General features: G+C 34.9%; 1 protein-coding gene across 1 annotated transcript in view; it reads right to left on the reverse strand.

The window, feature by feature from the left end:
• Window positions 1–11,921, reverse strand: part of LOC106884279 (protein O-GlcNAcase) — a 48,128-nt gene that overhangs the window by 2,552 nt on the left and 33,655 nt on the right. The window contains exons 11-14 of the mRNA XM_014935571.2: window positions 10,307–10,392; window positions 5,042–5,146; window positions 2,570–2,661; window positions 263–452 (exon numbers count right to left, since the gene is read on the reverse strand). Of these exons, the coding sequence (XP_014791057.1) occupies window positions 263–452; window positions 2,570–2,661; window positions 5,042–5,146; window positions 10,307–10,392 (473 nt within the window). The remainder of the gene's footprint in view (window positions 1–262; window positions 453–2,569; window positions 2,662–5,041; window positions 5,147–10,306; window positions 10,393–11,921) is intronic.

Below are 11,921 nucleotides of genomic sequence, written 5' to 3' on the forward strand. Positions count from 1 at the left end.
AGAGAGAGAGAGAGAGAGAGAGAGAGAGAGAAAGAGAGAGAGACCAACATATGGAAAGAAAGGGGTTGTCTGATGAACAGGACAATTAGCCATCTAGGAGGAGACAAGACAGACTCAGCAGATAGACAGCTGTAGTGAAAGATACAGGCAGAATAGTGTCATTCTTACAACTAATACTACTTCCAGTTTCCAGCAAGTAGAATTAAAGTTCCCCAGAATCCTCCTTAAACATATGATTCTGCTGTCCAAGGTAAATACTTACATCTGCGGGCGTCAACTCATCTTTGACAGGTTTCGGGTATTTCTCACACATGGCTGGAATCCATGCATTCTGTGACCTCTGCTGGAACATCTTGGCATCAAGGGCCGCGAGAGCATAGGAACATACACCTTTTTCGTCCTCGACAACAAAGCAGTATTCTTGGTTGATGGTTAATAAGCCACCTACAAGTCTGAAATGGAGAAAAAAAGAAATGGCTCATTCATTAAGTAAAGGTTTCTTATCATTGATATTTCTCATTTCTAAACATGACAGGAATGGAATTTCAACCATGTTTCGTGGTCTGCTACCACAACAGCTCCTTTATAGGATCCAGTTAGCTCAAGACATCATCAGGAGGAACCACGTCTGGTTTCGGCCCCTACTCCTCTACCGTTTTGACGTGGCGGAGAGAGACAGAAAGAAGAGAGAGACAGAGAGAGATTACAGACAGTACAACACACTTCAAATGGTTTAGTTCCTGTTTCTCATCATATCACACTCAAGAAGACCAGCCTTCCACTGCTGCAGTGTTGATGCCGCTTCTAATGAAGGGGATTGGCCTGCAGGAGCCCTGTACCAGTGCCACATAAAAAGCACTTGTGACGGCACAACAAGAGAGCACTCATGCCAATGCTATGTTAAAAACACCGAACTGTAGAAACCAAGCCAAATCAGGCTGGAACTTGACGCAGCTCTCCAGCTTTCGTCAAACCATCCCACCCATGCCAGCATAGAAAACAGATGTTAAAGGATGATGATGATGAAGTCTATGACATGGAGGATAAGAAGACTGCTAAAATGTTGCATGAAACCAAGCTTGGTGATTTCAATTTCAACCTGAACAAATGTACACGTGTTCCCCCTGACAACACAGACTCAACTGAAGTTAATGCAAGAACCGCTACATGGTGGTGTGATCTGCTAAAAATAACAGTTAATTCTCTCTCAACTAACATTCTACCAACTTAAAAAAAACAAAAGGGGCAAGAAATAGATAAAGTAGTGCTAAATAAATTATGTCTGAAGAAAATGGTATGATCATGACAGGAATGTAGTTAATGAGAGTTCTACAAGGTCAAGGTTGATTTGTGGCTAAACAAGAACAAGAACAAGAACAACAAAGACTCAACTGTTTGAAATGTGTTTTTCACAAAACAGTAAATGAATTTTATTTTTAATCTTTTTAATTAAAATTAGAAACAAAAATTATAGATGAAGTTAACAGTCCTAAAAATGTTTCTATCAGTATACAAGCAATGGCTACTTGAATAAATAAGCAGTCTGTACAGAAAAGAATTGCTTTAGTGTCATATAAATTAGTGTAGAGACTGGAATGTAGTTTGATTGCGCTTAAAAAAAAAGGGAGATAAAACACAGATAAACTATACAAGAAAAGCAATAAAATACTCGAACAAATGACCAGCCTGGAAAATTCATTTCTCAACTACAACTCGCATACACACAAACCAACATACATAACCTTTATTTTTATTTCCAATCTAATTCATACAAACAAAACTTTCCCTATCCTACCAGTTTTAGTAACTTGTTTACAACACAATTCTGAGTAATTTTAAGTATTTAAACTTTGCAAGAGAGAATCAGATAAAGAGATTTTTGAAAATATTTGTATTGTCATATAGAATAGTAAAGATATATTAAAATATAGCTTGGGAGAACTCAAAAATTAAAGATTAAAAAAGACATTTAGCATAGATAATAATGTATGTGTGATACAAGAAATGCATATACATGTACCTACACAATTAACCTGAATAGCCTTTTTGTTAACGAGTTGTTAAAACTGCAAAAGCTATTTTATTGACCCCAAAAAGATGAATGGCAAGGTCAACCTCGGCAGCATTTGAACTCAGAACGTAACGACAGAAGTGCTAGCAATTCTGCCAGCTCACCACCTTAATAGTAATAATAATCCTTTCTACTATAGGCCCAAACCTGGAATATGAGGAGGGGGGGGGGATAGTCGATTACATCAACCCCAGTACTTGACTGGTACTTAAAATTTATTGACCTCGAAAGGATGAAAGGCAAAGTCAACCTCAGTGGAATTTGAACTCGGGACGTAAAGACAGACAAAACTGTCCTGCACGCTAACAATTCTGCTAGCTTGTCACCTTAGTAATAATCCTTTTTACTATAGGCACCAAGACCTGAAATTTGGGGGAAGGGGGATAGTCAATTACATCGACCCCCAGTACTTAACTGGTACTTAATTTATCAACCCTGAAAGGATGAAAGGAATAATAATAATAATAATAATAATAATTGCTGTTGTTACTACATTACCTGTCTCCTATAAGGTCTGGCATGCCTGGGAAAACATCAGTGCCATCCATTCCATCATCGCAGGTTCTACGACACACTTCATATATTGCCGGCTGAAAGAAACCAATAACATAGCAAGTAAGAATATAGAGACACCCTAGTTCAGATGGGAACACGAAATATGAAACAGATTAGCAATTTCCCACAAGACCCCAAATTTGTAAAGGAATAATATAGGTAGTTGGTATTCATTTTATCAACCCTAAAGTGAAACAGAAGAAACCAGTGGGACTGGAAGTCTATATAGATGTACAGAAGACGCAAAATCACTTAGTGTGACACCATTTTGTTACTGCTATTCAACTTCCTCATTGTATTACTAATGCTACCAATATACAGCACACCCCATTACAACACCGGTACATTATAGACTATTGAGGTTTTCCTCCTGCTTTCATCCCACTTCAGCCCTGATCCATTCCATAAAGCTATAATCAAAAGCATTCAAGCCATGACCATTCTATCTTCTTTTCCAGACACAGTGTATCTAGGACTACATTATTTAATGTGTCCCTCTTTTTTCAAAATAACAGGATATGATTCGAATCAGGTTTAGCTTCAATTTTTAGCTGGTCAAGTAACCAAGTAGAGACTCCCTCCCTAACTCAGGTTAGTTTCCTACATTTTTGGATCGATTCCAATTTTTTCCAGTGAAAAGGAATATACAGTCAGCTTGAATCATTATCAGTATATAACTGGTACTTATTATAAGGAGCCACACCAGAATTTTGAACTCATAATGTAAAGAAAAAAGAAATCACTTAATTTCTATGAAGCGTTTAGTTTAGGGCACTACCATTTCTGTCAACACAACATCCTTAACAATAATTAATAATGGTGATCATGATGATAATTTTAATTACTAACTTCATCACAAGGCTACAAATTTATATCCAATTAAATAAGTATCAGTTTATTACTGGTATATATATATATATATATATATACTTTATCAACTTCTGCAGAAATGAAAGACACAAATTATCCACTGGGAGATTTGAACTCAGAACATAAAGCATAGTAAAAAATACTGTAAATGATTATTTGATCCATTGCTCTATTATTTCTATCACTAAGTCCCTTGTCGATTTGCTAACTTGAGAAGACACATCAAGCTAAGTAAAATTACAGCCATCCACACATACAAGCATGTTCTCTATGACCATGCGCCCCACTCCTCCCAGCTGAGGTCTTTCTCTTGCAGGTGCCAGTGCTATGTAATATGCACTCGTGCCAGTGCCACATAAGATGCACTGATGCCAGTGCCTTATAAAATGCACTGATGCCAGTGCCAGATACAGGCACCCATGCCAGTAGCACATAAAAAGCACCCAGCACATTCTGTAAAGTTGTTGGCATTAGGAAGGGCATCCAACCATGAAAACCATGCTAAAAACAGACAATTGAAGCCTGGACAGCTCCTGCCAGACAGTCCAACTCATGCCAGCATGGAAAACAGACGTTAAATGATGATGATGACTCCATACCATTGACATGATACAAATGTAGTGGATTTAGTTAACTCTACGGGAATTTAGAACTTCTGGCAGTTTGCTACCATTAACGGTTTCAAATTTTGGCACAAGTTCGGCAACTGGGGAAGGAGTAAGTTGATTACATCAACCCCAGTGCTTAGCTAGTACTTTAAGGTTTCAACTCAAAACATGAAGAGCCAAAATAAATACTCCAAAGTACTGTCTGTCACTGTATCCACTACTCTCAAATAATTTGTAATTTAAGCACAAAGCCACAAATTTGAAAAGTGAGGGGTTGGTCAATTATACCAACTCCAGTACATTATTTTATGGACTCTGGAAGTATGAAAAGCAGTGTTGAATGTTGACCTCGGTGAATTTGAACTCAAACATGAAAAGGAAGCAACTAAGCATTTGGATAGTCATTCTACCATCAACTGCTCTTAATAATAATAATAATAATAATAATATTAATAATAATTAATCCTTTCTATTAGAAGCACAAGTCCTGAAATTTTGGTAGGAATTGGGTAGTCAATTGGATAACTTTTGACTTTGTCTTTTGATGTGAGTGTACTCTTGAATTTCTAAAATTATAACGAGGATAAAATCACAAGAGATCCACTGAGAATTACCTTTCTTGTATTTTTTTTTATGTCAGGCAGTGCAATGAGGGGGCGGGTGGGAGGAAACTCTACCACAAAAACAAAAAGCAAATGTGTATAAATATATAAAACACCATACCCACACTCGGCCAATCTTGAGTTTTATCGAGTGTTGCTCGTAATTTGCCGTCCGAAAAGACAGTGTAGAAAAACATCAGAAGACAGACATACTATAATCAGAGCTAGAAAAATGATAAGAATGTTTTGTCGCATGAATGTTTAGAGTGCGCAAGCTGGAGTAGGAAAGAAAGGTTAAAAAATGTGGATGGGGGGGCGTGCAGCACAAAACCTACCTCGTCGGCTGAAACGTACGGTCGTATCGTATAAAACTTGTTGACGGGAGGTTCTGGAGGTTTCAGGAAAAAGAGGTCATGAGCGCCATCTATTGGCAGCATGTGCTAAAGAAAAAAAAAATCCGAAGGGAAAAAAAAAAGAGAGAAAGAAAAAAGAAAGCCATCCATTAGTAATCCTGCAGAGAATTTGAAACAAATTAGCAACAACGCGCAAAAATGAGTGACACATTTCTGCAGAGCTCGCTTGCGCAGATGTTACGGGCAAGTCCCCCATATAATCGCACTTTAATTTTTTTCTAAAAAAAGTTAAGAAAATGAAGGAGCAGACCATGGGAGATTTTGATAGGGGCACCGACGAGAATGAAGACTTTTTTTTTATGGGGGATGAGGGTTTGTTTTTTTCTTCTTCTTGCTAACAATTTCCTCATACTTCCATCACCAACTATACACTTCTTCAAAACAGGTTAAGAGGATTTAATTCATATTTGAAGACAACCCAGCTTAACTGTTCTTTATGTGCATGTATATATAAATACATGTAGGTATTTGTAAATGGATCTAATGTCAGTTTTAATATGTGTTCTAGTTGTTCAAACGACTGAACTTCATACTTATTGAATTATATAATGCAACTAGCTGAGTATTCCAGACACATATGCCGACATGGAACACGGTTAGTTGATAAGGCTGGCATTTTGACTTACAAGTGTAGTTCACGAGTTGGATCAAGCTGTCAACCAACAGTCATGCTAGAGGACAACTGCCCAATATGCCATGCAATGAAGTCCAAATCAAGACTTCGTAATTGCAAACCAAACTTCTATACCATTAGTCCTGTCTACACTATTTAACTTATAGAAAGCATTTACAAGCATGAATGTACATGCATTGGATTTGATGATGAATATTCTGGTTATTCAATCAATGTGAAAGGTTAGGTGTTAGTAGTTGAATATTCTACAGACACTTATGGGATCAGCATGGTACAAGGTGGGATAAGGCTGGCCCTTTGAATTACTGGAACAGCCTATTCAACTGGCTTGCACACAGTGTCAGTCTCTCAATTTTACTGACAAGGCATAGATTGACCTGAAGCCATTGGTAAGTAAAAGACAATTGACTGAGATACCATGCAGCAGGATCAAACAAGAACCTCATGATAGTGAAATGGGAATATAAAAAAAAAGGACCAATGAGAAAATTCCAAATGAAAAACTCACTGCTACTACCAGTACCATCACAACTATTGTTTGTGTGTATATATATATATATACATATAATGGAAGGCAAGTCATTGTGTTTGACTCTGTTCAGTAATCTTATCCAGGTTATTTACTATGAATGGAAAACTGCATGCTTCCATTTGTAGTAAACTTTCACCAAAGTGAAAGCGGCACAGTCGAGGATTGGAGCCAGTTCATTCAGCTCATTTGCCTGTGCAAAGAACTTAGAAAGCAGCCGGCACAAGTGCCGAAAAGAGGGAATTTATTATACAACACTAATTTAAACAGGAACAATATATTAATAGGTAGTTGAGAAAATAGATAATATGATAAATAGTGGAAAATATTCAACATTTTAGAAAAGTTTAAGAAATGCGGGAAAAAATAAAAATGTAATGTCTTTGAAAGATAATACAAAGCCATGGTGTTACTTTGATGTGATAGTCAAATACTTCCACATTATTTGATGATTCAAAGACACGTTAATGGCTTGCACCTGCTAGCAAGTGCTTTGAATAGTGAAATAGTTTCACAAACTCCATATTTTAACTAGACTCTTGAGACAATTAACAAAACGTTTTAAGCGTTAAGTTCAATGCTTCTTTTGATCAGCTACCAATACCTAAGCTAAGAAACAACATCAAAAGTTAGAATTAGTGAAACATCTTCCACATTAAAACAACTAAAAGAAAATATACAGAAAGATAGGGTGCTGCTTGTAGAATTCAGTCAATGCTTCAGTCATTTGGACCAAGCCACCAGTTGGAGAAATGGTCATTTGATGCACCATCTTTCACTACATTTTCCCTTACATAAACTATGTCAGTATCTGTTGCATAATCCTATATCGTTTAATAGCGCGTGACGGTTGCCACAACAAGCTGAAGATTAAGAGAGGCCCACTTGCAGCCGTTTATTGCCAGCTGAGCCACCAAAACCAAAGTAGTACTTAAAGCAACACTGCACCATCCCTTACCCCCAAAATACAATAAATCTGGAAGATTTACTAGACTGAAGAATAAAAAAACAAAAAGAGTGGCGAGTTAATAACATTACTGATAAATGCTGTCAATATTGGGGTTAGAGGAAGGAAAAGTGGTGTGTAATTGAAGGCGGGAAAGTATCTAAGTGACTACCCAGCGTCTGCTCCACTTCTTTATTCAGCACAAAAGACATTCCTCAAGCTTAACACAGAAAAAAAAAGAGGGATTAACAAAGAACACAGTGCTTTATGCTCATATTAGCTACTCCTCTCTCAGAGTTTAACAAAACATATACAACTAATGTTTACAGTTTGTGTGTGTACCAATGTGCACATGTCTGAAAGCATCCAAATCCCTTGGAATTAGGTTAATACAGTGTCAAACTACCTGCAACCAACCAGCCGCATAGTTAAGTGGCTAAGTGGCTCATAGCTTGTCACCATGCTGCATTACAGCTGTTGCTAATATACTAAGTACAAAAGCTCGGTTTACCTCATTGAAAAACCAGTACCATACAGTAGTAAATTTATTCCTCTAAATAGCAGAAACACTGGAAATTTGACAAGTGGTTCGTAAGCTTTCAGTGCTACATTAGAATTTACCCCATGAAAAATAATCTCGGACAGGAATGGTCTCTGCCAAGTTAACTTGCAAAGATATACATGAAAACAAGAGTCTTCAGTTGTTTTCCTTATAAACCAATAGAACCACACACGTGTACACAAAAATGTCACCAGTGCTGGTTGATTTGGAGAATTTGCTTAACGAAAAAGCATTTAAAAATTAATACAAAATTAAAAGATTTAACAGCACAAATTAATCACCTCAAACGGTGTCATTAAAATTTTTGAGTGTTGAGTTTTGAATTTCTTTCTAATCATTAAAAACATCTAACATTTATTAAATCCGTTTATTCCAAATTTTTTTGCTTGTATTAGCTTTCTAAAATCCAATAATAACATGTAAAATGATATATATATAGGTAATACTACTAAAAATACAACTACTAGTACTAATACTATTGCTACTGATAATAATAATAATAACAATGATTCCAGTCTGGTGTAATCAAGTGAGAGGAGAGTAACCAGCAGAGCATAGAGCACAAGGGCATCAAGGTGAACAAAGTCTCCAAGAAATCAGAAATCATTTTCATTTTAAAAAAATCTAAAATTCCACAATTTATATCTATGTGATTTATATATAAATATATTTAAAATATATACATACATATATATAGATAGATATATATACATACATGTATATAGAGAGTGAAAGGAAGAAGCAGTTTAAAAAAATTAATTTAGTTGTACCTATATAAAAGCAAAACTTACTTTAAAATATACAATTATATATAAAAAAATATATATATTTGTTAAGGAAAGAAAAAAGTGATTTCTGGTCTTAGAGTTAAAAGTCTTTTTCAGCGCGCACATCTTTGCAACTGCAAAAGAATGTTTCTTTTTTAATAATAAACAAGAAAAAAAAAAAAAGTTTTGAAGAAATTCAACATTGGAAGTTTCCTGCAAAACAACTTTTTAAAGAGCTCTTGGATAAAATTATTCAGCTTAGAATATTAAGTTTAAACTATTAATTTTTTAATCAGTATGGAAAAAATTGTAATGCAGAAAATGTATGTGAGTGTATATGTATATAAATTTTATATATGTACTTATGTACAGAGGTACATAGACATATACACAAATATATGTGTCTGTGTATATATAAATATAAATATATATATATATATATATATTATATACATACGCACACAGGTTTATATTTATATATGTATACATGCACATACACAGACATATGCACACACAGTCATACTGAAAAAATGTCAAAATATTTTAATACAATTCTCAGTCAGAAAAGGTGGGAAAATTAAAATTAAACTTAAAACTCAGCTTAAAAGTAAAATAGTTAGTGAGCTGGTGAAGGTGACGACAATACATCTCATAAAACATCATCGAGAGGAGTATGGAACCATTGCTAAGAGAGACAGAGAAAGGTAGCACGGGAGAATAATTTTCCTGAATAGAATGAAGGTAAAGTATAGAGAGCATGAAAACTTCTGTTGTATTCCAAAGTCAGGTAAAGTTGAATTTCTTCACAGAAAAAAAAAAAAAAAAAAAAAAAAAAAAGAAAAAAAAAAGGAAAAGCAGCGCCAAAAATGAAAGTCAGTCTTAGTGAAGTGTGTGTTTTCTTTAAGCTTGAGGAAGGTGGTTGTACTTGAAGAAATATATTAAAAATCAACCATCAACAGAAATAAATAAATATATAAATAAATAACAGACAAATTGATATTATGACTTTGAGATACAACACATGAGGCAGACAATCACTTTACAGTTTCTACTGTTAGCATCTATAAGGCACATTTTGTTTTGTTTGGGTTTTTTTTTTAATCTACTTCTCAATCTAATTTCCACCACCTCTCTATCATTTACAATTTGATGAAATGAGTTTAGAGGTTATCTTTTATATCATCATCCCTATTATTCAGCTGTAGTGTCACTTATACAGCACCATTAATACACTGATGGTAATTCTACTTTGGCAGCTAGGCTTACACCATCAGCCCTCAAGCTTCACATTTACAAGGACTTCAACATGTGTTGATTAAATCAAAATATCTGGTGTTACAGTTATGAACGATTTGCATCTCCACTTAACAAGACATTGTTCGTGGATTTATTTCTAATCAAAACATAGAAAATCAAACAAACCAACAGAAAAAGTTTGTAGGATTAGCTAACATAATATTTCTTTATAGATATCAAAAAATGATCATCTGCTTCATGAGTTGCATGTTAAAAATGAATTTTTAAAATTATTTCTCGCGCAATTAAGGTTAAAATCACACACAAAAAAAAAAATGGCATTTAAGTTTTAGATATTTTTTCTTTCTATGAGACTCCATGGGTTTTTTTCAGTTGTCTATTTTTCCTTTTCAATTAAAAATTTGCTTATATTTTGAAATCTGTTGCAACATCTGGTGCCAGGATTTTTAGGGTTGCTGAAAAAGTTGTTGTAGTAGCCATTGGCATACATACTTGGAATTCTGCCTGAAGACCACCACGAAACACCCATGGTTCCTGATCTCCACTTGTGAAAGCTTCTTTATAGCCACTAGTGCACCCTACATGTCCATTGAGAAAAAGAAAGAATAAGATTAGATCAGCCATACATCAGCAACCAGAAAGAGAGAGAGAAATTTGGGGGGGGGGGGGTGGAGTTAGGGGAGAAAAAAAAAAGTTACCAGAAAGGGAGAAAAAAAATTTTGATAATTAAATAATATTTTAAAATTTAAATAGTATTCAAATCCTAAGATAATAGCTTAGCAAAAAATAGAACTCAACTGCAGAAGTTAGTTTCGCTTAAGGGCTGAACCCTTTACCTTAGTTATATAAGTGGAACATATTTTATCAATCTCCAGAAAACTAGAGGGACTACATTACCCATCATACCATTGAAACTATAACCATAACTAATTATCACAAGACCAGTTTTCAAGTGATAATCTTTAACATGTAATATCAAGCAATAACTTTTATCATGCTATAACTGATATGGCCTGCAGATACAAATAACCTAATACATAAGCATACCTGCAGCATGATGGAGGACACACAAAATAGACCAAACCACGATATATCAAGGTTATGAGAATGATAAATGCAACTATGTCTCTACTAACAGGTCTGCACATGTTGTTGACCAAGAATAAATATATTCAGAACAACTACACACACAATAATACAATGCAAAATTTTTTAAATGTTAAATCTATTCTACAGAACCAACAGCATCAACTTTGTCTCAAACACTAAGATGAAAAGGGCTGATAAGTTAAAAGTTAATTATTTGAACAGAGAGATTAAGACCAAAAAAAAAAAAAAAAAAAAAAAAAAGTGAAAAAAAAAAAAAAGAAAACTTAAGTAATCTAAACTCTGTGACCAGCATGTATTAACACACCACATCTCATAGTCTGAGTAGACAAGTGACATGAGAGAATATCACTTTTCGTTAATCTCTGCTAACATCCAATGTTGTTTGTGGTTATTTGTTTATAAACACTTCAGTCTTTAACAGATTATATAGTTATAAAATCAACCACAAATATACACTTACACACTGACAACTGTGGCAGCAACTAAGTGGACAGAGAACTGATTTACTAAGTGAACAGACAGAAACTGTCACCAACCAGCTCTGAGAGGTGTCCCTGACAGTTACAAATAGAAACCATAGTTCTGTTCACCCAGCTGTAAATAAGTACCATAGAGCGGTACTGTTCACTAACTGTAAATAGAATCTATCTCACTGAAAACACTGTATGCAGTGGAAGCTCAATGCTGGGCTCAATGATATCTTTGTGAATGATTTCTGGAGAAGGAGCATTTCTAGACTAATTTTTCCAAAAGACACTGCATGAAAGCAAGGAGTCACTACCATATACCCACATGTTAAAGGATGGATTCAATATCAAAGTAACTTCTCACCTCATTATTTTTTTAAATCTCAAACCCACCCAAAACCCACAAAAAAAAAACAAAAAACCAATTAGACATTAGACGTATATGTAAACTGGTGTGTCCATTGGTACTTTTGATTTCTTTTCCCATTCTGTTTGATTAAAGAGCATGGCAGAGAGAAAATTTTTAAAAA

The sequence above is a fragment of the Octopus bimaculoides genome, chromosome 14 (genome assembly GCF_001194135.2).
Source record: "Octopus bimaculoides isolate UCB-OBI-ISO-001 chromosome 14, ASM119413v2, whole genome shotgun sequence".
NCBI classification, from domain to species: domain Eukaryota; kingdom Metazoa; phylum Mollusca; class Cephalopoda; order Octopoda; family Octopodidae; genus Octopus; species Octopus bimaculoides.